Source organism: Pseudorasbora parva, chromosome 3 (genome assembly GCF_024679245.1).
Source record: "Pseudorasbora parva isolate DD20220531a chromosome 3, ASM2467924v1, whole genome shotgun sequence".
Taxonomy (NCBI): domain Eukaryota; kingdom Metazoa; phylum Chordata; class Actinopteri; order Cypriniformes; family Gobionidae; genus Pseudorasbora; species Pseudorasbora parva.
The window spans coordinates 53,512,379-53,538,647 of NC_090174.1; the positions used below are offsets into that span (position 1 = coordinate 53,512,379).

Here is a 26,269-nt window from a genome sequence, read left to right on the forward strand (position 1 = left end):
ACTGTGATTAGACACCAGTGTCGCATTGTTTATTGCTCTGACGTCACTGTTTTTTCCGTTTTTCTCTCTCTTCCCTTTCTCAGAGTGGCCACAAAATGTTCTCATAACATGTTGTACTCTTTCTGATTTCCCCCTTTGCCTCGCCGTCATTAACTGAAAAGGAAATTGTGAATTATTATTATTATTATTCACTTTTTTCTTTCTTTTTTCTGGCTCAAGCTCAATCCATTGTGATTATTTTTCTTGTTTTGCACTGCATTACATCACCAACTGTGTTGGTTATCAAGACAAAAGAAACACATGACAAGTTCCTTTTTGTTTGGACTCCCATAGAAAAGATTCTCAACTTTCTTCTATACAGCAATGAGATGCATGGTCTACAAGTCTTCTAAAGCGATCTGATAACTTTCTGTGACAAAAAAAAAAAAAGACAACAGGTTTTGAACATGAGGGTGAGTAAATAATAACATGTGAATCTATATTTTGGGGTAAAATCTCACTTTAAAGGCCCGTTCACACCAAAGATGGTCACTAAAGATAACAATAAAGATATTCTAAAAATTGCTCTCAATATTAATGAATAGCAGTGTTCACGTTGACAGCAAATCAAAATCCATCCCGTTTCAGAATCAATCCAAACTTGAGCATTTAAAGCGGGAGAGACAAGCACACGCTAATACTCATGTGTCTTATAGTATGCTCAGATTTTCCAAAGTTAACAAGTCTGCAATCAAAAGACAAAGATTTCAACATAAACTCAGGTATTTATCATCTAAATCTTCCAAGAACAAATTATCTGTAGTGTGCAAGCCACAATTCAAGTCTCATTTGTATGTCTCCGATGTACTTTTAATGTAACAAGGATCACTTTGAAGTATTAAAAAAGGATGTCTCTTGTGTTTTCACTCGTTCAGGCCTGCAGCCGACACAGTCCGCACACAGAGCTGAAGGTCACTGCAAAAACAATCAATGAAACATTGTCCGCCCATCAATACAACATTGACATTGTACGTATACACTTATTACACCCAACAGCAAAGACTGTCACATGAACGCCACATTGCATCAAATGTCACATTACTGTAAACAATAGAGCTGCTTCCTGAAAACCTATAGATTGTAGGTGTTGAAACATGAGCATGTGCGGGCCTCACACGTGTCTCTCTTACCTCTGTCTTTTTCAGAAATGCCTGCAGCTAAAAAATACTCTTTAAAGGGATAGTTCACCCAAAAACATGATCCTTTTACTCACCCTCATGTCGTTCCAAACGTAGACTTTTGTTCATCTTAGGAACACAAATTCAGATATTTTAATAAAATCGGAGCAATTTAAAGTACAGAAACCGTTCAGATTTGGTAAAAAATATCTTTGTGTTCCGAAGATGAACAAAAGTCTTACAGGTTTGGAAAAACATGATGGGGTGAGTAAATTATGACAGAATTACATTTTTTGAGTGGATTTACCCTTTAATGTAGGTATGGAGTCGACATATAGCAACATACTTTTCCTTTCCATAAGAACGACATATTGCATTCTTGGCAACCAATAATATGCTTTTAAAAAACACACATGACATTTGATTTTCTCTCCATGACTTTTTCTGAGGTCATTCTTTACACACTGATATGCTCCTCAATTATAATAGACACATTTCATTAGTTTTTACCTAAATCTTGATTTTCTCACGCCATGTATCTTTCATAAGATAAATATATATATATATATATATATATATATATATATATATATATATATATATATATATATATATATATATATAATTTTTTTTTTTTTTTATTGTTTTAAATAAAAGTCTTTATAATTGTAATTGATGTTATAATTGTTTATAAGTGCAGTAATACAAATAATATGCAAATCTGCACTATATAAAGAGTTAACAGCTCAACTAGATTACCTGTCACTGGCTTTAACAAAGCCATGATCTTTCTTATTATAAAGGTGGATGGAAGTAATTTTGATATCCACTGAAAAATCAGAATTTACCCAAAATCCCAGACACTAACATCAAGTCCATTTTCTTACCCGAAGACATTTAGATGACGAAATAAACAGCCACCCCAGATCCATTGGTGCTAATACATTTTTTCTGGTAAATCATTCAATGGCACATAAAAGAAAATGGTCCCTTCTAGACTTAAGGGATCCATAATGACATGCTTGTGTATTTACTTTTCTCCATCTTGAATGTTTTCTTCCACTTTCTTTGTGCACTTCTTCAAACGTTGTGTATGTGTGTTGTCCTCATGAAACTTGCCCTCCACATCCTCTCAGATTAAGATCTTAATTAGTGCCATGTATGCCTAAATCCGAGTGTGTGGCTCTATTAAAGGGACTGTTCTTGAGGACATGCACTGAGAGGATGTGCGTGCAGTGGGTTCTACATAGATGCTAATGAACACAGTTGTTCAAAATGTGCATGAAGGTCAAAAATGGGTGTTTATTTTATTTATATATACACACACACAGTGTGTGTGTGTGTGTGTGTGGGGGGGGGGGGATAACGCATTACAAGTAAATTGAGTTACGTAATCAGATTACTTTTTCAAGTAACTAGTAAAGTAATGCATTACTTTTAAAATTGACAACAAAATATCTGAGTTACTTTTTCACATTTATTTGACTAACAACTCAATTGTTCATTGAGTGTGAACAGATTATAGTTCCAGACTAAATGTGAGCATTTATTCATCTCACTTGCACAATAAAGATTAAGTACTACCCCAAAATTAATAAAACCAGTCAAATGCAAAATCAGAATACTATGCAAACCTCCAATATTAAATATTAAATAAAACAAGTATTTTTATGCATTTAATCTACCCTTATTGACCAAAGTTTTGCTACTAACTTTCGATGATTCAGTTAAAGGTGCACTGTGCCACTAGGCCAGTGTTATATATTTTGTTCAGTTGAGTACTTACAATATCCCAAATGTTTCCAACTATTTGTAAATTGTGAGAAAATTGCTATTTTAACCAAGGACACGGGACGTGTCAGCATAGCGTTTGAGCGAATCTCTCTTTAATCGCGTCATATCTGTTACCCTCTTTTTTATTCTGCATAAGCGCTTTTCTCTTATCAGTGTGAACGTCACCGCAGCACCGAGCGAATGCACAGAGTAACGTCATAACATAATTTTAAACACACTTAAATGTATCTAATATGATAAACAGAGCTGCTTTACCTTATAATCATGACAGGAAAAAGCGGAAGTGTGCGCGACCGGCGACTGTGTCCTGTCCCGTGATGATAAAAGTCCCGGTACTCGCGAGCCGTGTGTTTGTATAACAATGAACGTGATTTCTGCCGGAGTCCTATTTTCCACCGGCTGTGAGGTGAAGACCGCATGTCCCAAGATACTGCGCTCACACTTAGTGTCATCAAACTACGCATTTGTTTAGAATAGGCACCCTCCAGTGGACGGAAAGTGGCATAGTGCACCTTTAAACCTAAAGCAAAAATTACTTTCGATTTTGTTTTTGTTTTTTCATTGGTGAATTAAGAGTGTTAAACTTTTTTTTCTTCTGTGTCCTATTTTCCATTATCCAGAATGGCAACACAGCTGAAATGTTTGTTTAAAGGTGCGCCCTCTACTTTTTATTTGCACAAAAAAAAAATTGGTTATGAAAAACAAAGGTGTGAAAAAAGTAACGTAACGCATTACTTAACGTAACGTAATGCCCCCCCCCCCCCCCCCCCCCCCCCAAAGTAAATGCCCGTTCTGTTACATTATAGTGAAAGCAGTAGCATGTTAGTGTGAGGGAGGTCAGACAGACACACACACTCAAACTAGTACAGTGTGAGGGAGGTCAGACAGACACACACACTCAAACTAGTACATACTGAGGACATGATGATGTCTTCACCTAGATTTGATGAGCCCTGATGACATAATGACTTCCTCCACCATAGCAGTAGTCTGGACATTGTGTCCCTGCAGCACAACTGTTCCAGAGTATCAGGAAACCCATTATACCAGACAGGGGACGGTTAGTTTACTATTATTACAAAAAAACAAGAAGTGTAATACAGTATTGAGAACAGTCTCATTTTCTTATTGAGATTTGTTGATCAATAGAAAGAGGAAAAAACTAAATATCTGCCATTTAACTAGTATCAGGCTCACATGGTAAAACTATGAACTGGGCTGCCTGGTGCACACATTATTGAACAAAACAGATTTTATTAAAATGACAAGCTTAAATCGGGTAGATGGATTTAGATGTTTCACTGTCACAGTAATCTCACAATTTGACTATGGATGTTTATATCTTAAAAAGTTTATATCTTAAAAAGTTCAAAAGATCATTTGAAATATAAATCTTTTGTAACATTATAAATGTCTTTAGTCTCTTTACTGTCAACTTTAATCCGTTTATTGCATCCATGCTCAATAATAGTATTAATTTGTCAAAAAATAAATAAAATAAATTCATACTGCTTACTGATCTCAAACTTTTGAACAGCAGTGTATCCCTAAACTTCACATAAAAACGGGTTAATGGGTCACTTGGCATGTCGATCAAACAATCTTAATTGAGCTGTTCTTAGCCAGAGTGAACTGGAAGTCTGGTTCATCTCATCTCATCCATTTCTCCCAAAAAGTGTTTTTCTCTGTTTTCTCTCACTCTCTTGAGTATTTATAGGATGCTTTTCTATCTGCTGTATATCTATCATTCTCTCTTAGTCTATGATTTCATTCTCACTCTTCCTCTCTGGAGTGTTTAAACACATGAAGTGTCCAGAGTGCTTGGCTCCTACTCGCTTTTAGTACCACGGCTATTTTAGGCTGTTGATGACATCATAGGGAGGTCCAGGCAACAAGATTCGCGATGCCATGACTCATAACCTGACACACGCTTTAAAACAATTAGCATGACTTCATTGCCTGGCCAGTGGCCACTTCCCTGGCAAATAAATTCCTGATTCTTAAAAGGAATACTGCCATGCACATTGTGCTATAATGATGATCCTGTAACAGACAGATTTGGCTCAACTACATTTAGAGAAAAAAAGGACAATTTTTCTCTGTTTCATTGTCAGTGTAGCTACTGCAGCATTCCTTTTTCTACATGTAATTTATATTATGTGTGTGTATGTATGGGTTACGGTTACTCATAGTCACTGCATCGCATAACGTTAAACTTTTCTTAGTTTTCTCTTTGTCACATCAATGTTTTATCAATCTAAATAGTTATATATGAGAGATATGTGATTGTTCATTTACTCATACACAGTGTACAACACACTTTTGCCTTTGTATAGCAGTAAAAGGCACATATTCCCTAAACATTACAAATGAACAGTCACTATTAAATACATTTTGCTCCATGATGTTATCTGTGCTAATCTTACTTTATATAACTTATAAGAGCTACATAATGGTGATTTGGACCTGTGTTTGGACAGGAAGTTGTCTTCCCCTATGATGTCACCACACTTTAGAATCCTACGCACTTCAGAGTGGGTCCAGCGCTCAACATCTTTTGTTACCATGGTGATGGCACTGACACATGTACTTGTTCTGTTTTGCGCACAAGTATTAAATGATACAGAAATTATCTTGATTCAAGCTCACGCCCTCAAGTACAGGACTATGGTTATTGCTCAGTTAAAAAAAGAGGGACAGAAATGCCTTGCTCATCTTTAATGTCGTTTGACACCGGGTTGTTTATGGGGTTATTGAATGACAGGGAACAGAGGGAAGGCTGGTATTATAACTGTGCAGGGAAAGTAAAAAGCCCTTTCACTCGGAGAGCAGCTGGTGGCGTCTTTCCTCTTATCCACCCACCTAGAAAACACATACACATACACACAAAAAAGAGATGAAGGACACAGACATCTATAGTTGGGTCCCAAATGACGCACGTACTATACACTGCAGTTATACACTATGTACTCAACCGTGTAGTGCAGGGTTCCTTAAACTCGGTCCTGGAGGGGCCACTGTCCTGCAAAGTTTAGCTCCAACCGTGATCAAACACATCTGAGCAAGCTAATCAAGGTTTTCAGGATCACTAGAAAATCACAGAAAGGTGTGTTTGATTAGGGTTGAAGCTAAACTCTGCAGGACAGTGGCCCTCCAGGACCGAGTTTGAGGAACCCTGGTGTAGTGTATGAGCTTAATATGGTAATTTTGTTATTCAGTATGGAGTCTGACAGCCCCTCCCTGACCGCTACATAATTACTAATGCGACAGTCGAGGGCATGAAGTGTCCAACATTCCACACTTTGTTTTCCCATTAATTTAGTGCATCATCCAGGTATGCCCTTTTTCTTTTTGTAATCTTCAGTGTGAACACACTACTCGCTCTATTTATACTTAAAAACGTCATAGAGTAGTCCATAAGTACGCGAATTGGGATGCAATTAGTACTGTGTCTTTTGTTAAAGGATTATTTGAGAGAAATATGAATGAATGTTCTGTTAGTTTCATTATTTACTCACCCTCATGTTGTTACAAAACGTTCTTCTCTGGAACCCAAAGATGAATTTTATAAGGAATATCCTATTCACTCTTCACTATGAATGTGAATGCGACTGACAAGCTCCAAAATGTCCAAAACAGAAATATTATTATAAATGTGGTTCTGTAATGATGACAAATGACAACTGTGTTTGGCATGGTAAATGGATATGACAGTGTTACTATGTTTGGTTTTATAGTAGTTAAAATCATACACGCATCATAAAGAGTGGCAATATTTTGTGTTCTAAAGAAGACAAAGTCCTACAGAACAGATTTTTTTTCTCTCTTTCGCTAAAGTAGTTTTGTAGTTTTACTTGATTGAATTCTGTCTTTACTGTAGTCTCCAACTCTTCATATTCTAAACTAATCAGAGTCTCATCCGTCTTGTTAATCTTCTTTCCCTCAATCTGTTGTTTTGCTGTTTCTGATTTAAAGCTGTTGATGTTTGCTTTTGAAAAATGTTTGAAGGAATCTTGCCTTCGGATAGAAATAAAAATTTCATTCACCAAGTGAAAGTAAAGACATGCTACAAAAGATTTTTTATTTCAAATAAATGCTGTTCCTTTGAACTTTCTATTAATCAAAGAATCCTGATTTTTTTTATTTTATTTTTTTACCTCGGTTACAAGGTATTAAGCAGCACAATAGCCAATTTTAACATTGGTAATAATACTTATTTTTATTTGAGCAGCATATTACTATTAGAATAATTTCTGAAGGACGATGTGAGACTGGACTAATGGTGCTGAAAATTCATTTATAAAAATTGCGTAAAAGTACTCAATCAATCCCTTAGATTCAGAAAGAACTCTCACACACTCCACCACCCGTTTGGTTCAATGTCAGGACAGAGGCCCATGATCCAGTCAAGCCAAGCTACTGGCATCATTCCAGAATCACAACACACACACACACACACACACACACCCCGCCTAAGCCTTCACTGCATTAGCTGAGAGAGGGAGAAAATGAAAGCTAGAAATAAAAATGAGTAACTAAACATACGCAAACTCCCTCCGCAGATCCACATCATATGAAGTCAGGCTAGTGTCTCAATGCTGCATTAGTGATCCATTAGAAGTCACTGCCTCTAGGGTCAGCGCTAATGCTAAATTTAGCTGAGTGTTTATTTCAGGAGCAGCATGTGGTCTGCGCTCACACATAAAAACTCTTACTGTGGGGAGACTGGTCTCTGCTGTAGCAGTAAAGAAAACATATCATTTGGCTGTGTGACCGAGCCAACAGAGAGGGCTGTTGAGAGACCCTTCTCCCACTGATTGTGTAGATGTACTGTCATACAGAGGAAACTCAGTCCCAGAGGCCCTCAGGGCAGAACTCATATCCAGCTGCAGGTCTTATGGGCCTCATTCATTTCAGTCATGTCCACACCGCTTGTTTGAAGAAATCATGTTTAAAAGAAACACAAATAGCAAAAAATGGGAGCCCTTTACAATTTGTAAACCATTTGAGTCAACTTTTGTCAACCTTAACAAAGAAAAATTCATTAATCTTAATTTCATAAAGGTATACTGTATCTATAAACATTATTTTATGCATTCTGAACTAATGTGATGTACAGCTCAGACAACATATACTTGCATATTTATCTCTTTTAGCAGTGTTTTATGTAACTTCAAATGGTTTCCTTTAAAATGACATCAAAATTGTGTATCTAGACCACTGTATGTGGGTATGGGAAGCTTTTCAAATTGGGCCAAATCCAGGTAAAAATCCCAAAAATGGCCCTAGTGCTGCAATGATCTGTGAAATAAATGCAAATACTTTATATGTACAAGATTTTTTATTTAGATATTTTATATAAAATTGAGTGATCATTTTAGGTAAGATTTAATATACTGTAAACATTCAACTAGCATTCAAAAGTTTAGGGCTGATTTTTTTGTTTTGTTTTGTCTTTAAATAAGTCTTGCGCACCAAAACAAACGTATTCTATTCGAATATATTTTAAAACAGAATTTATTATGGTAATGAAAAGCTGAGTTTCAGCATCATTCCTCCAGTCTTCAGTGTCACATGATCCTAAAGAAATCATTCTAATATGCTGATTTGATGCTCAAACAAGTCAAACAAACATGCAAACCAAGGCAACGTAGTGGTTAACACAAACTATTTTTAACATTGATTAAAATAAATAATTTATTTTAATCAATGTTAAAAATAGTTTGTGTTAACCACTATGTTGCCTTGGTTTGCATGTTTATTTACATGAACAATCATTTGAAGAGTATTATATGTATTATACAAAGCAAAAATAACCTGTAATTGACCAATATTCTAGAATCGTCAAGCTGACTATAGATGGTGTGGTGAATGGTGTTTATATGGTTGTTAATGAATGGGATGTTAAATATAATGTTGACTTTTGTAAGACCCGCCCAATCGTTGCAATAAAAGGCTTACGATTGGTGGTTGAGGGTTTGTTGTGTGTTGTCTTTTCAGCGGGGCAAAGTGATTTAATTGCAATTTATCTGACTCCATTTTATCATGACCTCGAATTTAGGTTAGAATGCCGATTGGTTATATTAGGTCATTTGTATAACAAGTTAGCTACACATTTGATTTATCGGTTTAATTCTTTACTCTTATTGAAATCATTCATTGAAGCTGTAAAATTAATCAAGTCCTATAGACCTGTATTGAGGACAGGAAGTAAAGACCAATTGGCCGAAGACACGCCCACCATAAGCAAAATCTCTCTAAACTGTTTCTATATCTCTAAGTGGTGTGCCCTTATAATGTTAGAATGCTTTTTACAGCAAAAATTGTCATAATTTATTCAAATGAAAGGCATTTTTCCTACCCTGATTTCAGCCTCTGCTCTAAACGCTCTGTTTTAAGGGCCGTGTCTGCTGTGAGACTTGTGTAAAGCTAGCCCACTGCTGTGATTGACTAACGTCTTTCCATTTGAAATGGTTAAGTATTATTACTCTCTCCTTTAGTGCCTTTTTTTCTATTACAGCTCTCATGGTTAACTACTTGTGAAAGCGTTGCATTAAATTTAGATCTATGGCATTATATTCAGATCATGGCATGAAAGGTTGCAGTGATGATCATTATTGCCGCATTACCGATCATTATCACAGCACATGGTGAGCACATGAAAGCAGGACCTCGTCATTGCAACTCAGTTTCTGTACACTAACGAATGTATTCTGCTGAGCCGTGTCAAATGGTGTCTCCTCCGAATTTGCCTCACCGGCACGACATGCTCAAAACCCGTCTCCGGCGCAATAATTCCGATCTTTCATGTATTCATACTCCTGTGTAATGGACGCACCATCCTAAATGAATCCGTCTCTTCCGTGATACTCTGAAATTTTGAATATTCCAATCTAATATGATTTCTGACCTGTAGGGTTGCCAGAATAATAATCTTACACTGTTTGTTAATAGGCCAGAGGAGAACTGGCACCCCGACTGAGTCTGGTTTCTCCCAAGGTTTATTTTTCTCCATCATGCCCTGATGGAGTTTTGGTTCCTTGCCACTGTCGCCTTTGGCTTGGCTTGGCTTGCTCAGTTGGGGACACTAAAATTATGATTAAAGTTATTCAACTAATTATACAAATAAAATTTATGAATTAGGTTTTATTTAATTCTATAAACTATAATACTGATATGCCAACATTGTCGCTATATGATAAATTATAATAAGCTGATAACATCAGTTTTCTCCAGTACGACTGTACAGCCAAATCTAATTTTGTTGCAGTATTGTCCTTTTTGACACTGTGAAGCTGCTTTGACACAATCCTGATTGTAAAAGCGCTATATAAATAAAGTTGATTGATTGATTGATATTCATCTTCGTTAACAGTGCAAACGTGATATAGTTAAGAGGTTCGTAGAATAAAACGGCAGTCACTGACGAACTCTCGCGGTTTGATTGACAGTTGCAGCGTGCGCTGATCCAACTATTGCAATGGGAGCTGTCTTTGATCGCTTTCTTTATAGAATTTAATCACCATTAAATAACAGATTATTTTCACCCTATTAAGAGAAACAATGCAAGTTGGTATTTGATTCACTGACACACAGACAAAGAACATCTGACTGTACATGAATCATTACATTTCAGATCAGGCGTTAGAATGAACACCGCCACATACATGTGTCATTACTGTCGAGCCCAGGCACTGCACAATATTTTGTAATCCTCAATGGCATGTTTATTGCTTGGTAGCTTGATCTGGTTTATCACCTGGTAGGCCTATCCTCCTTAGGCAGTGTCATGTGTGAATTGGTGGGCGGGGCTAAACAGGCAGTGATGAAGTAGGCGTTGATATTCTTCTGCAGAGGAGGTGCTTGCCTCCATTGACGTCATATGCTGGGGCTGGTGTCAATAACAGCTTTTATTGGACTAACGAGGAATATTCTTATAGTATGATGACATCTTATATGTCAAAAGCTCAAGGAACATTTGATTTCTCAGTTCATGACCCCTTTAAAACCTGTTACCTTTTGCTTTACTTCTGTGCGAATGAGACCTTTGTACCAGTCGCACTAAGATTTCAAATGATACCAAACATGTATAATACTGTATAGCAACTCACAGAACCTGGATTAATTGTAATGGATAGATGGGGAAGAGGCAGTGAAGGGAAAGACATGTAATTGGAGGTGATCTTTAGATTAACTACACAACGCTAAATACACAAGAGTAAGTTCAGATGTTAACTTCCTTTGTTTTCTCAGTTACAATCTTCTACAGTTCATAATGTTTCTCCAGTCTTACACTTAAGATTTTTAATAAGATTTTCCTTTTTCTTATTAATAGCCAAGAACAAACCTGGTGTCCTTCATGGTTCTTCACGACAACAAAGCACCTGAATGCGACAAGCTCGTAATCACGACTTTAGAATTGGGAAATTTCCAATAGCATGTGAATCAAGCGTAAAACTCATGAACCTGTATATGGCCATTGGACAGAAGGGATGATTTACAATAATAATAATAAAAAAAAAAACGTTTTAAATATACTTTAGTTTTGCCCTGGTGAACCAGTAAAATGTTGTCATTTCATGTTTAATGTGGCTAAAAGGAATTCTGGAGGTAAAAATGTTCTATATAAAAGGAATCTTTCATTGAAAATGGAGTTCAGATCGCTTATGTTTTATATTTATTAGCCTACTACAAGAATACTTTAATGCATTTTAGTTCTGTTATTCTATATTTTCAAATCAAATGGGGAATATGAAACCAGAGCAGTGACGCAGGACAAAACCTATGCTGGTAATATACAAAACTCAAGTATATTGAATGCAATGACCTTAGATCCTCTCCTGGGCTTAGTACAAAGAAAAAGCTGTGTACTGGCAGCGATGCGGTCGGGTCTCTGATTTATATGGAGGGAGAAACGAGTAAACAGGCAGGAAAGCAGGCAGACAGATAGTGACAGCACCAGGGGTGACTCATCCCTTCAGAAGGATAATAACAGCTGAAAGAGGGGAACATGCAACGAGTGGCCAATACTCTCTCTGAGTGCTTTAGAACATCATGTTCTATGGCTTTCCATTATTCCAAAGTCCTGTGTTCAACTCATTTATGCACGTTAGAACATCACACATTCGTGCTAGAGAATATGAGCTTGTGATAGGTCTAAACCACTAGTGTTGGTGACTCTGAATTAAGGGATAGGACTAAGGAGTGAGTAAGAGAGCTGCGAGACACAGAGGGCCTGATCCGCATGACCACTAAAAGTGTACAGCTGTTATCCTTTTACTCAGAGACAACAATAAATGAGTAATTTGCAGTCCATTAAACTTCCATCATTTCACACTTGTGGTATATTTCAATTAGAATACTAGCATAAATACATTATTTATGCTGTAGTTAAGCATGAACACACATGAAAGTGTCTTTATTACTGTATTATATTATGCCTTAATCACTGGCTTATTCTGCTGAATAAACTTCATTAGAATAGGCGTTAAGTGTCTTCACTACACAAGTTTAGTAATGTATTACTCAATTGTAAAACCTGCACTATTTAAACAATGATTCATATTGTTCGGTTTACTTACCAAATGGTAAATCACAGAAATAACATTATGCAAATCAATTACCTCACACACACACACACAAAAGTTTTAGTTGTAAATAATGGTTAAAAGGGCTGACATTATATCAACATCCACTTTAGACATTCTACCAACTATAAGTAGTGCAGTGGTTCATGTAGATTATCTACAAACCGAAAGGTTGGTGGTTCGATCCCCGGTTCCACCTGACCAAGAGTCAAGGTGTCCTTGAGCAAGACACCTAACCCCAAACTGCTCCCGACGAGCTGGATGGCGCCTTGCATGGCAAACACCGCCGTCGGTGAAGTGAGTCAATCTCATGTCTATCTTGAGTACCTATAGAGTAGTATTGCATCCTTCATATCTCCGAAAAGTCTAGTTTTATGATATTTATAAAAGTCTTTCCGGAAAAAACCGAGCGGCTGGAGATGTATCGTGTGGGCGGAGAGCGTCTGAAAGCTGTAACATCCTCAAGCGTGGAAAACGTTACCCTTAATAAACCATGGCTATCAATCAGATTGAACAATACAGATATGATCCAGAATCACTGAAATAAACTGAACAGGAGAAACAGCAACAGCAGGACGTCCGTCTCTGTGGTATGTACTGTATTTAGTGGTCAACATTTGTGTGTTTACTCGCAGTTTATGAGGACATGATTCGGTTTATGGACTATTGTATGCGACTAAACCTTAGCAGTAGCAAGCAAAACGGTTTTGCACGTCAGACTAGTGTAACGTTATAACTTACATAGAACAACAATGAAGTAACCGTTAACGCATTTGAATGACGAAGCACACTTTGTGTGAACGCTAGGTTTATGTTTGGGTGGTTTTACAATAATCAAACTGACACCTATAGTGGTCAGCTAAACAAAGTATTTAAACACACACCATACATCGCATGCTCCATTGATAAATTAACTATACACGATCGTGTTGTTTACTCATGTTTACTTACGCAACGATAGCCAACAGCACAGACATTTGAAGCAGTTTTACTCACCGCCTGCTTCCGAAGCAGGACCGTGAACCTTTATCGCTGGGACCGTTCCGTCAAAAGCAAACTTCTTTGGTGACGTTGTTGATTTGGTGAAGTCCTGTGACCGCAGTGAGAGCAGCGTTTGAGCGTTGTGCATTTCCTCTCTCGCTCTTTGGTCACTCGCATGCGCACCCTTCTGGGAGAAGAGCCCGTACGGCCCATACAAGGACATTCCGCCCTGTTGACGTCAAGCCGACCCATACTCGAAAAACTCTAAAACTCTGCGAAACTTGTGAGAAACCGGAAGGAGTATTTTTGACACAGAAGTACTCCATCAAATATCCAACTTAGTTTTTAAAATTTTTTCCATGTTTAGGATGGGAATCCAAGTCTTTAACAGTGTAAAAAGCTCAGTATGCAATGAAACAGCATTTCACCCCCCCTCCCCCTCCCTTTAAAATACAAAAACACAATATAAAACAGAATATATTGAATACAATTTAATAAAGGCATTAATGACCAATTATCAAAATATGATAATTAATGATAAATATGTCCTGAAGAATCACACCCAGCAAGAGGGGATTTCTTTCAAAAGTTTAAACGATTGTGTGCTGCCGCTAGAACAATGACTCAAACACTCCCTCCATCCTCCATTGTTCAGCAAAGAGACCGTCTCACCCCAAACTCAAGCTTCAGCTTTCAGACTGACTAACAAACACATTTTTTGACTTGCCTTACACAGTCTAGAGCTGTCACAGGAACAGGTGTGATTTCTCAGGACACCTTTTTCAGTCGTTTGTCAAAATATTTTATGCTTAAAGAAAATGCTTACAGCAGCTACTGTATAAGAAATTTAACAAGGTTGAATTTGTTTTTATGTGGTCTTTAAAGTATTACTAGCATATATTCAAATCAGTGTTCATTTGGTGATGCTATGGATTAAAATGACAGACTTGTATCAGAGAGAGACACAATAGATGCACACATTTTGTACCTCAGGCGTTTTTTTTTACAGCCAGACCTAAAAATGCCAGCTGAGGCTCGACAAACCAATTCTGCCTCTGTCCGTCTCTCTCTGTCCGTCCATCTCTCTCTGTGTCTCTCTGTCTCTCTCATCCATCCATCCATCCATCCATCCATCCATCCAACACACATGCATTTCATATAATGTGAGCACAATCAGTCAGTCACAAGTCTGAATTAGTCAAACTTGCATGGCATTTGTATGTCCAAAGAAGGATGAAAAATAAGTAGAAGTAAAAAAACTGCCTCACATGACACAAACTCAAATACAAGCTATCCCAGCAGCTCTTTCACAAACATGTGATCTGGTGCTGTGCTGATGGTGCGGCAGGGGACCAGACAGGGCTGGAAACTTCCCAACTGTCAGCAGCTGCTCATTGTCACCTATTCTGTCAGCAAAATAGCCTGTGAGAGGTGCGCATGCACACAAACACACATTCTGCATTTTTACATGTTCAAAAAACATCACTTAATATGATTATGAATTCATTTACATTGTGGGGACCACTGGCTGGTCCCCACAATGTAATATAAACAAGTGTACACACACACACACACACACACACACAAAGAGAGAGAGAGAACCAATGCCCCATATCATGATTCCCAGGACAGATCTGCCAGTCTTCTCCCTCAGAAACACACACACGTCAGTGATAACCACAGATAATTTTTCATTGAACAGCTGCATCATCGATCCACAGAGTGCATCTACAACAATGATTCAACTCGCTGTCGAACAAATTCAAACGCACTGATCTAATAAAGGCACAGATGCTCGTGATGACATCATCAGAACAGCTGACACATCCGATCCACACAACGCGCGTCAGGATCATAAAGGCTAAATAAAAATGTCATCATTTATTCAGCCTTGTCTTCTAGTAGATCGTTTCGGCTGCTCGTTTCTAAACAATGAAACCTACAACACTTAACAAGATGTGCATTTCCACTGTACCATGCCAGCTTGTGTGTGTGTGTGTGTTTAAATCTGAGGAAGCGACTCAGGCTTTAAATTAGTGAAATCATTTGTCTCAATACCAAAGTCAAGTCACCATCAGCGTTTAAACATAATCCAAAGAGACTGGCATTCAGACGTCAAAGAAATGGCTCAAACATGACATATTCCTGGATGCTCAGACGGGAACAGATGGGTGCGCTTCACTGAAGGGGCTTCTAGGAATATACACACAATAATAGACATCGGAACGATCTGATACACAATTATACGTCTAGGAGAATGCCATCTCTATCCTTTTTAAGATTAATCCGTTTCATCAGTTGCTTTCCTCTGATTTAAATGGAGTTCATCCATCCTTCTATCTGTCCATCCATCCATCTTTCATTCTTTCTTGGTCATTCTGTCGTTCTTTCTATCCATCCATCCATCCATCCATCCATCCATCCATCGCTCTTTCTATCTCCATCTATCTGTTGTTCTGTCTCTCTATCTATCCATCATTATATCTATCTATCCATCTGTCATTATATTTATATATCCATCCATTCATCTCTATACATCTATGTCAGTCCATCCAGCCATCGTTTGATCTATATATCTGCCATTCTATCACTTGTTCTTTCTATATCAGTCATTCTATCCATCTGTGTCTATCGTTATTTCTATCCATCTATAACAATTTTTTAGGCAAAAAGACATTGATTTTCTCCATGAACACATTTCTGGATCACTTCATGCTGCAGCCTGAAAATGTGCAATTAAACAATTCTTTTACAACTCTACACCACACTGTGACTGCAGTATATGTAAAAAAAAATTTTTTTTTTAAATAACTAATTTTGTACAAACCCACACAAATAGTGCTTATGCTATTTAGAAAGAACATGTGGTGCTCAAAACAGAGCATTGTTTTAACAAATATGTTGGACTATTCTGTAAACAGTGACAGATTTCTGTGTTGCACTGGCATTAGCTTCCCTCCTGCACTCTGACACTAAATAGACGAGCCTGCTTGACTGCAGTGATGCTGTAAACCTGCCATCTGTGCCATGAGACTGATGCACAGAGAAAACGTGTGCCTGATCACTTCTAAATACACCAGAGCAGGGCATGCAGAAGACATAATGGCCGGAGGAAAGTACATCTGAGAGATCCACATGTTGTTTACCACAGCACCTGTCCACACACCTGCCTGTATCACTTATGCCTGCTTCAGACTACACAATATTTTTGTTTGTTACGTAGTCACTGTGTCAGATTACACAATTTTGACTCTTAAAATCTTGTTGTGTCCTGGACAAGAAACATGTCAGACTACACGTTGCTACTCAACCCATCATCGCTTGTCGTCATGACGTCACCCATGTGATGGAACTCATCGTGAAGGGCCGCAAAAAAAAATTCAACATGTAGTGTTTCTGTCGTAAAGTCGTGAACTATCGCAGACGTGGATTCGGTTGTCATATTCGATGATGCACTATACGAGATGAACTGATTAATTCTTGCGTCCCGACGTCCATTGTTGTTTATGAATCCCTCCGACACCTTACGTCAAACAGATCGTGGCAAAATCGGGCTAATATCATGTAGTCTGAGCCAGGCATTACACAGAAACTTCAGTGTCCTGAAAGACACAGCAAACCATAACAGCTTATACATTTATTAAGTCCAAAACACCTGTAACATTTTGTTTTTGAAAATTATCTTCTTACCAAAGCTGCATTTATTTGATCAAAAGTACAATAACTTTATTTTGAATATATATATATATATTTTTTAAAGTATTCTTTCAGAAATAATTTTAATATGATGATTTGCAGTTTAAGAAATATTTATTATAATAAATATTTTTATACTTTGTATAATCTTATTAAGAAACATCATGGGGCTAATTATCTCTTTGGAAACATATATATTTTAATTCTTTAATAATTGAACTTTTAAAAGAATAGTATTTATTTGAAATGGTAAAAATTATTATTTATAATAGTTGTATTATACACAGTTGTCACTTTTGAACACATTGAGTCCTTGCTGACTAAGTATATTACTTAAACGGTAATGTGTAATATTTCACCTAAAATAAATACAGTTGAAATTTAAACATTTTCATGACACATTAACATTAATGTAATGCAGCAATTATTATTAGTAGTGTCTCATTACTTATAAAATAATTTATATGAACATGATCATTTTTTGAGAGATTCATTTTTATATGCCAACAGCAGGATGAAAAAGGGCCTATACCTCTCCGAGACAGTAAGTTTGTGTAATTGGCCCCTGTGGCCGTATGAAACACGCTTGGGTCATAGCAGCAAAAAAAAAAAAAAAAAAAAACCCTACACACTCAGCAAGAACGGTTAAGGACAAAGCAAGCAAACAGGAAACTCCCCTCCAGGAAAAGACATAAAAAAATTGCAGACACAACAACTACAAGCGCAGAGCTGCTCTATTGTGTGAACTACAAAGATCTTCCATTCAACATTCTGGAACTGTACATCCCATTGGAAAACTCGTGCTAGCTTCAAACACAATGCCACAAAACCCACACTCATGTCACTAAAGGTAGAAGAGGAACTGAACTGACTCAATAATTGGTTCAGTTAGAAAACATCATTTTATTACTTGGGTACGAACCCTTGTAAGGAACACTCTTATTATAAATGGGTGCGTTTACATGCACGTTCTTAAGCCGATTATGCCTAATAAGCCGACAATGAACATGGTCATGTAAATGCGGTATCCCGTTTTCCTTTATCAGAGTACGGTCATAAACGGCATAAGCAAAAACCGGTTGGGACAGGTAGTTTTTTGTCTCTTACCCAGATTTTGTGCTGTCGGCTTATTAAAGTGTGCATGTGATAGGTGACAAAATAGCAAATTCAAATGCATCCAGACAGAGCGAGCAAGCGTTTTGCATGAAATAAGGACATATCTCACAAACGCAGACTCTTTTAAGACAGTCTTAATTAAGAAAATTGTAAAGATGTGTTCTCATCTCATGCAGCAGAAGTAGAAGAGGTTCAGTCTAAACGCTGCATCGAACTGCATGAGTGATAATATGAGCTGTAAATCTCCCGCTGACGCGGTGCACGCTTTATTTAAATCACAACGCAGTCAGACATTATGTTTGACGTCACTTCAAGGAAAAACCAGGTTTATTAATAAAGTCATGTAAACGCGGTTTACTTGCGTTGTCAGTTCACTGGTTTGCATGTAAATGGGGAAAACTGGTTATTTCAATAAGCTGATATTTGGGAGTTAATAGCTTACTGGTGCATGTAAACGCACCCAGTGTTGGGGAAATTTACTATTAAAAGTAATGTCACAATAAAAAAAGTTACTAAATTGCATTACTAATTGCGCTGCATTACTTTTTCCTCAACTGGGCTGCGCTTGCTTGTTCTGTTTTTCTTTTTAAATAAAAAAAAAAAGGCATACCCATATACACGTATGTATGTATGTATGTGTATGTATATATATATATATATATATATATATATATATATATATATATATATATATATATATATATATATATATATATATATATATATATATGCCTTTACACTAAAAGTGAAATAAGCTCACTAAAGGTAAGGTATATCCACACCTGAACCGAGTATGGTTGAAGATCAAGGCCAGCAGCAAAGACATTGGTTAATAAAGTGAGACTGAGATTAAAAGAAACTCATGGCCTAAAACTGAAAGTAAACCTGTTTTTATTTATTTATTCGTAGGCGAGTGTATGATTGCAAAGTTGACTTCTTTTGACTCACATGCATACACCGGCGTTCAACACATGCACAGTTTTGAGCAATCTCTCGCCGTGAATTACAACCCATGTAAATACTGCAAAAAAATGACCAGTTACAAACATCCGGCGGTGCACGTTCAGTAAAAAAATGTAAGCGTACTGTACGCTGAGCCTCGCGTAAAAAGTGAAGTAAACTTCGGACTTAATGGTTAAAAAAAAGTTCAGTTCAGACTGGTAACAAAATAAAAACACTCATGAACATGTCAAAACTTTTAAGAAAATGCCTTTATTCATGCCTAGATTCAATTATTTAATATACCAAAAAATAACTGATTATTTACAGGGCTCGATATAAAGAAAGACTTGACCAAACTACATGTGAACAAAACAACCCCTGCCACGTCAATTACCTTAAAATACAAAATTGTCCAAAGGAAAAAACAAAGGGGAAAGACCAAGAGGTTTGCACGGAATAAGATCTGTCCATTATCACATATTTTACCCAGAATCAGCTGTTTGTAGGAGGGATGGGTACGGTGGTTCTACCAGGAACTGAAGTCTCCAAAGCCTGTTCTGCCTTTGGGCTTCTTGGCAGGAGCTTCACTAGTGGAGGGTTTGTCACCATCTGGGTGGGAATGTTTCCTGATGAAGGAGAGTGAATAAGACATTAAAGTTAATTAGGTTTGTGTAACTGATTCAGTAGTGATTATTTGAGTCCGACCTCAGCAGTTAGTTTGGCACGTTTCAGAGCACAATGTTTTGTGAATCTGTCAATATACATGCAGACCTTGCAATGAGGCCGTCGCTGAAGGAAACAAAGCTGGAACTTGAACATAAATGTTATTACTCATTTCAAATTCAAAGAGGATAGCCAAAATAATTCCTTAAAGGTACAGTCTCACAAACAGCCTGTAATGGTTATTAAATGCTTCAAAAATTAAAATAATAATAATCATAATTTATTTTACCATTTTATTATCTTCATTTAAATATAATTGTCTCCTTCCATCTTAAAGAATATCAGTTGCCAGTTCTTTGAATTATTTTAATTATCACTATGTACCAAAAGGTTTTTTGGCCAAAATTGTATTCAAAGCAGTATTTTTCACCCAAACTTTTTGACCAGAAATATTGCAAAAGACATTCTTTACACCAATTCTTGTTAAATAATTTATTTTGCCTTGATGTTACAGATTCAGCAGCGACTGAAATCACTTTTGTAATCCCATAAGCCTGTGTCTGCGTGTGTGTTCCAGATCTCGGGTGTGAGCAGCAGATGTTCACATTGCTCTGTATGTATGTGTTTGTCTCTCTAACAGTCAGTCAGTGTGTTAGGGTGTGTGTGTGTGTGTGTGTGTGTGTGTGTAACAGTGGGTTTGTGAGGGATAATTAGAAAGATCTCCTGCCGTTCTCATTAAACTTTGCTCATATCCTGAGCCCTGCTGTGGTGTGGGACAAACCCTCACCAGTGACACTCACAAACACACTGATTTGCCTTAATATCACTTTAAGCTTTAGTATCATAAATGATCCTGCCATTAAAGATCAATATATAAATGAAAAAAAATTACCATAGTAATTTAGTATCTATTTATATCTATACATCTTTCTATACCACCCCATCTACCGCCATATCTATATCCAACCATCCAATTTATGGATTCATCCATCCATTCATCTATAGATCTATCCATCCATCAATCAAAAAATAACCATGGTAACTATCTGAAAAACACCATAGTAATTTGCCATCCATATCATAAATAACTCTGAAAATTCTAAAATAATGGCCAAATTTGATTAATAGCCTAATAGTTTTTTTGACCAGAAATATTACAAATACAAATAACAAAATTCCTCATGTTGCTGTAGCTTGCAAGATTCTTCACACCAATTCAAGTTAAATAATTGATGTTATAGATTCAGCAGTGACTGAAAACACTTTTGTAATCCTATAACCTTTTGATATCAACAAATAACTTTTATTATCAGAAAACAAACAGTGAAATATTGCTTTTAATAACTAGCTTGTTGTGGTAAAGATGAGGATTACCAGAGTAAATTTCAAAAGACTATAAAAGTCAACAGCCTTCATGTATTCAGAATGAATCATTTGTGTGATGTGCAGGAAAGGTTCTGGTAATGCAACTCATATTTATTACCTTAATAAGGATCATTATTGTATATTAAATATGAAAATTTGTAATAAATATGAGTTACATTATCAGAACCTTCTCACTGTTGTGAGGAAAAAAAGTTGTGCATTTACAACCAAAATAAAAGTCTTGCATTATTAAAATAAGGTGGTCATATTCAGCAACTGTGCATCATCACAGATGTGTGTGAACTCACGTGGCCGCCATGTTGATGTATTTGCCCACTCCTGGTTTGAAGACTTTAGGCTTGTCCTCTGTTTTATTGACTGAAGCAGAAGTTTGCGCTCTCTCTTCCTCCTGTTTCTGCGCTTCCTTCTCTCGCTCGGCTGCAATCTAAACACACACAGTGTCACATCGACTGCACGGCATGAAAACAACAATTACGACATTGACTACATACATGCACACAAATGCTGACCTGTGCATCGGCTTCCTCATACGGGTCCACGAATACTGTAGCACTCACCAATTTTATCTCCGACTGAGAATGTGAAACAGAAACAGATTCAGACTGAGAAAACCTCCTTCACCTATTAGCATGCTGTTACCGTTTAAGAAATAAAAAAAGGGGGGAGGGGGAGGGAGAGTACTGAAGCGAAGTATTTAAAAACTCTGCTGCCCCAAGGTAAAACACAGTTCACATTTTACATGAAGCAGAATGCTTCAATACGAAAATGCTTAAATAAAAAGGGAAACAAGTGTAAAGAATAAATGTGTCTCTTTAAATTGGACTATTTCTCTTTTGGCATTCTGGGACTTGACAGCAGGTGGAACAATATAAACAAACAGGAAGTGCCATGAATCAACATAAAGCACACACAACCCTACACTGCTGACACGCGTTTCTTCAACCGAATTATACATTTCTGATGCCAGACGGGAAATAAATGACTTCAGCACCTTTGGTTTGTCTGTCTTCGGATCACTTTCAACATTCTCCATAGCTGTGAGAGCCTCTAAACCACCAACCACTCTGAAAGAGAGGAACAGAAATCCATTAAAATCCTGCTGCACAGAGTAAATGAGGTATTATTCAGTGCCAAGGGGTGATAATATCTCTAATGAGACTGGATCAAACTCTTTCACTGTGGCCAAACAATTTTGAACTTTTCTACTTGATGTAATAAAAATTATACAATTTACTTACTCTCATATTGAGCTGTTATGCTCAAAAATGGAACAAAGGTGTACAATTTAAGCAATTCATATGACTGATTTGAAATCATAAGCTTTTAACAATGTAATTATTGCTAACTGAAACTATTAAAATGTTTTCAATCATAGAAATTAAGTAGAAATTATGATATGATACAAATTTTGCCTTGACAATTAAACTAAACTAAAATTAAAACTGCTCATTCAAAATACTTCACACACACACACACACACACACACACTAAAATATAACTCGTGCTTTTCAGTGAATAATATCTTCAGTCACCCAACGCTATCAAAAGATTAGGAAAATTGTGCAAAAAAAAAAAATGGACTGCTTTTATGAAAATAAAATATGTATTCTCTTTCACAGAAAAGTCATACAGGTTTAGAACAACATGAGGGTGAGGAAAGCATATAAGAGTACCGTATATACCCAAATATAAGACGACACTGAATATAAGACGACAACCCATTTTCCAGACTTTTTTTGGGGGGAAAAGAGAATTTTGTGGAAAAATCTGTTTTTTAAAAGAAAATGTTTATTTGAAAATTCTACTGATAATTCATTGGAATTTGTTTAACACCATTCATTAAGCATGTTCATGTGCTTGTTCTTCGGATAAGTAAATCGGTCATTCACTTGTCCGAGTAAAAAATGTGCTTGTCCGGGAAAAAAGGTATATTTAAAAAAAAAATTGTTGTAAACATAATTTATTCTGAAGCAATATTCTCAACAGTGTTCAATTAGCTTTGGCATATTTGTGATATATTTACCTTTTTTTAAGGGCATTTTTAACCCTAATCTTACTTTATATTCTTACATTTGATCTATGCATTCAATTAAAATAAGACACCAGGCTATTGGGCTGTTACCAATCAAATTAAATAATTTACACTGAAAAATTACAACTGCGTTAAATCATTTTATGAGATTTGTATTTTTAGATGTATAAGGAATGTTTAAATATGAAACTTAGGTGGCAGCCGGTGATGAGTCTTAATGAGTGAGTCATTGAGTCATTCATTCAAGCGGGTGATTCATTCAAGATTGAGGCAGTCGTTTACGAACAGGTTATTGAATCTTTAATTCAACCGATTCATTCAAACACTGAATCATTCAGTAACGCACACTGTTGCTGTGAGATGCGTTATGGTTCTGCTGTTTGGAACTTTATTACTTAGAATCTTTGGAACTATTTTCACTGCTGAAATAAAACAAAAACACTACTGCATCTAAAATATAAGTGACTTAATGTTAATTTGTTTGTGGAACTGTCATATGAAATCAGTGTCATTTTCAGTCGTGATGGTATTCAGGAAAGCACACTCTTGGTTGAGTGATGTTTAATTGTATCATATGTTATAAATATAAAAACAACATTTTGAATGTTTAGCACAGTTTCTCAATATCTCGTGTTGTGATTTATCCTCGAGAGGCTGCGCGAACGTCAACAGCGTGACCTTGTTGTCGTCAGTTTAATAGATATGTAATTTTTTCCAAATCGCGAATATAAGACGACCCCCCATTTTTCAACCTATTTTTAGGACACAAAACCTTGTCTTATATTCGGGTATATACTGTATTCACATTTTTTTCAAAGCTGCAGTTCGTAACTTTTGCGCTCTAGCGGTTAATAAACAGAACTGCATGCATCTTGCGGAAAAACATTACAGCCGGAGTTACTTCTGTCTGTTTATGTCAATGGCGACACACACAGGGACTGTGCTCCTCCGCAGCGGTTCCTACCAGACCGCTCTAATATTGTCCCAATATAAACACTTATTATAAGTGTACCATAATGATTCAGGGTAAGACAAAAACACGGTTTGGAAAATGGATTCATATCGTCTCATTATATAATTTTTGTAAATCTCGAACGCAAAAAAAGTTAGACAGCAGCCAAGTAGCTGTAAAGTAACAAAAACAAAATTGATTCAGTGCAGTGCTGTGATAAGATCTCTAATGAGACTAGATCAAACTCAGTACCAATTTTCTGTATTTTGATGGACAGCAAACTGCTGTGTACTTTCTCTCTTTGCACAGCTGTTTCTGTGAGACATTTCCTCTTTAAGGTTTCTAGGTACCCCATAGGCTGAGGGTCGAGGGGCGTGTGTGTGTTCTCACCGCACGTGCTCAGTAAGTACATAGACTTTCTGCCGCTGTGGGGTGAGGGGTGCATGTGAGTGTGCATAGCAGTTTAGTCCAGGCTTATGCTGACAAGCCTCTGAATTCCTCAGCTAGAGTCCAAGGATTTCAACTCAATGCCAAATGGGCAAGACTTTCCCTCAGAGTTAAAGTGTGTGTGCTGGAATGTTCTGATTCAACAGAAGACAAGCTTTCCCCCAGGAAGGACTTTACACACACAGAAAGCTGACCAAATGAAAAATGCACCACAATGGTACACCAAAATGGCTGCATGATGTTGAGATCCAGCATCACCACCCAGGAAAAGTGAGAAACCCATCCATGGCTATATGAAAGAAAGTTATGTGACGTGTAGCCAAGTATGGTGCCCCATACACAGGATTTGTGCTCTGCATTTTACTCATCCAGATGCACACCTCGCACACCGTAAACACACACCCAGAGCAGCAGGCAGCCTTTTTTGTTACGGCGCCTTCCCCCACCTACATCTCCTGGTGGTACCGAGCCTCGAACCCACAACCTTCAGGTTAACAAATCCCGTCTGACTGTCTAACCATTAGGCCACAACTTCCTCAAACAGACATTAATGCACTTTTAGGTCTGAGGGGTATGAATGTACATGTGTCAAATCAATTACTGAAGACAAAGAAATCCAAAAATAAAATTACCTTCCAAACACGGTGTGTTTCCTGTCCAGGTATGCGCATGAGCGAAATGTTATGAAGCTGAAAGGAAATAGGAAAAATATTCTTGTGTCAACCTAGCGAGTTTTCATAACAGGGTAAATTCATATTCAAACTAGATTTGCATTTAATGAGCAAATCACCAGTGCTTGTGAAGGCAACAGAAAAAAAGTCTTGAAGATTAAGGTAAATTTAGGCTTTGATTCTTCCCATTGGTCATTGCTGATTATGAAGGGTTAAATGCAAGAAAGGCCAATCAGAATTCAGCATGCAAATGCCATAAAGAAAATCAACCATCATTTGTTATTTACATAATAGACTGACATAATAAGTGTTGGGTTAGCTTTACAACGCAGAACATTCTATCAATTTTTAAAACTGTATCTTAAATTTCTCAAAAACAGGTTTATAAAAACCAAAAGTGGCCTATGATCCAAAGTTTGACTGAAGTCTGTTAAGAGGCTTGGGCTGAAATAATTGCCAAAGTTTACTACTTAAGGGGTTTAGAACAAACTCTAACCAGTACGTTTGATATCAATACAGTGCTGTCTGACAATCACTGTAATGAGCAGATGAAAAACACACTCACAACTGGGATTTATTTGTGTTGGGTCCCGAGTTAGCCATGCTCAGAATACCACGACCTGTGTGAGACAGATTGGGCCTGAATTCATCCTTGAATGGCTTTCCCCAGAAAGACTCACCTCCTGAAACACACAACGAGAGAGAGCGTTGACGGGAGGGAATAATATGAACATTAAAGATTTGAATGAGATTAAGAGACACCGGCCAATAACAACCCTGCCGAATGTCCTTTCAAGTATGGTATAATTGACTGGAAAAACAAATCCAGATATCCAGCACAACAC

At 37.0% G+C, this 26,269-nt stretch overlaps 1 protein-coding gene across 1 annotated transcript in view; it reads right to left on the bottom strand.

Annotated features, from left to right (window-relative positions):
* Positions 1 to 19,522: 19,522 nt before the first annotated feature.
* The window catches only part of ppil2 (peptidylprolyl isomerase (cyclophilin)-like 2), a 47,011-nt gene continuing 40,264 nt past the window's right edge, over positions 19,523 to 26,269 (bottom strand). Inside the window, exons 15-20 of the mRNA XM_067439476.1 lie at positions 25,990 to 26,107; positions 25,386 to 25,442; positions 22,314 to 22,386; positions 21,832 to 21,894; positions 21,610 to 21,746; positions 19,523 to 19,899 (exon numbers count right to left, since the gene is read on the bottom strand). Of these exons, the coding sequence (XP_067295577.1) occupies positions 19,800 to 19,899; positions 21,610 to 21,746; positions 21,832 to 21,894; positions 22,314 to 22,386; positions 25,386 to 25,442; positions 25,990 to 26,107 (548 nt within the window). The 3' untranslated portion in view covers positions 19,523 to 19,799. The remainder of the gene's footprint in view (positions 19,900 to 21,609; positions 21,747 to 21,831; positions 21,895 to 22,313; positions 22,387 to 25,385; positions 25,443 to 25,989; positions 26,108 to 26,269) is intronic.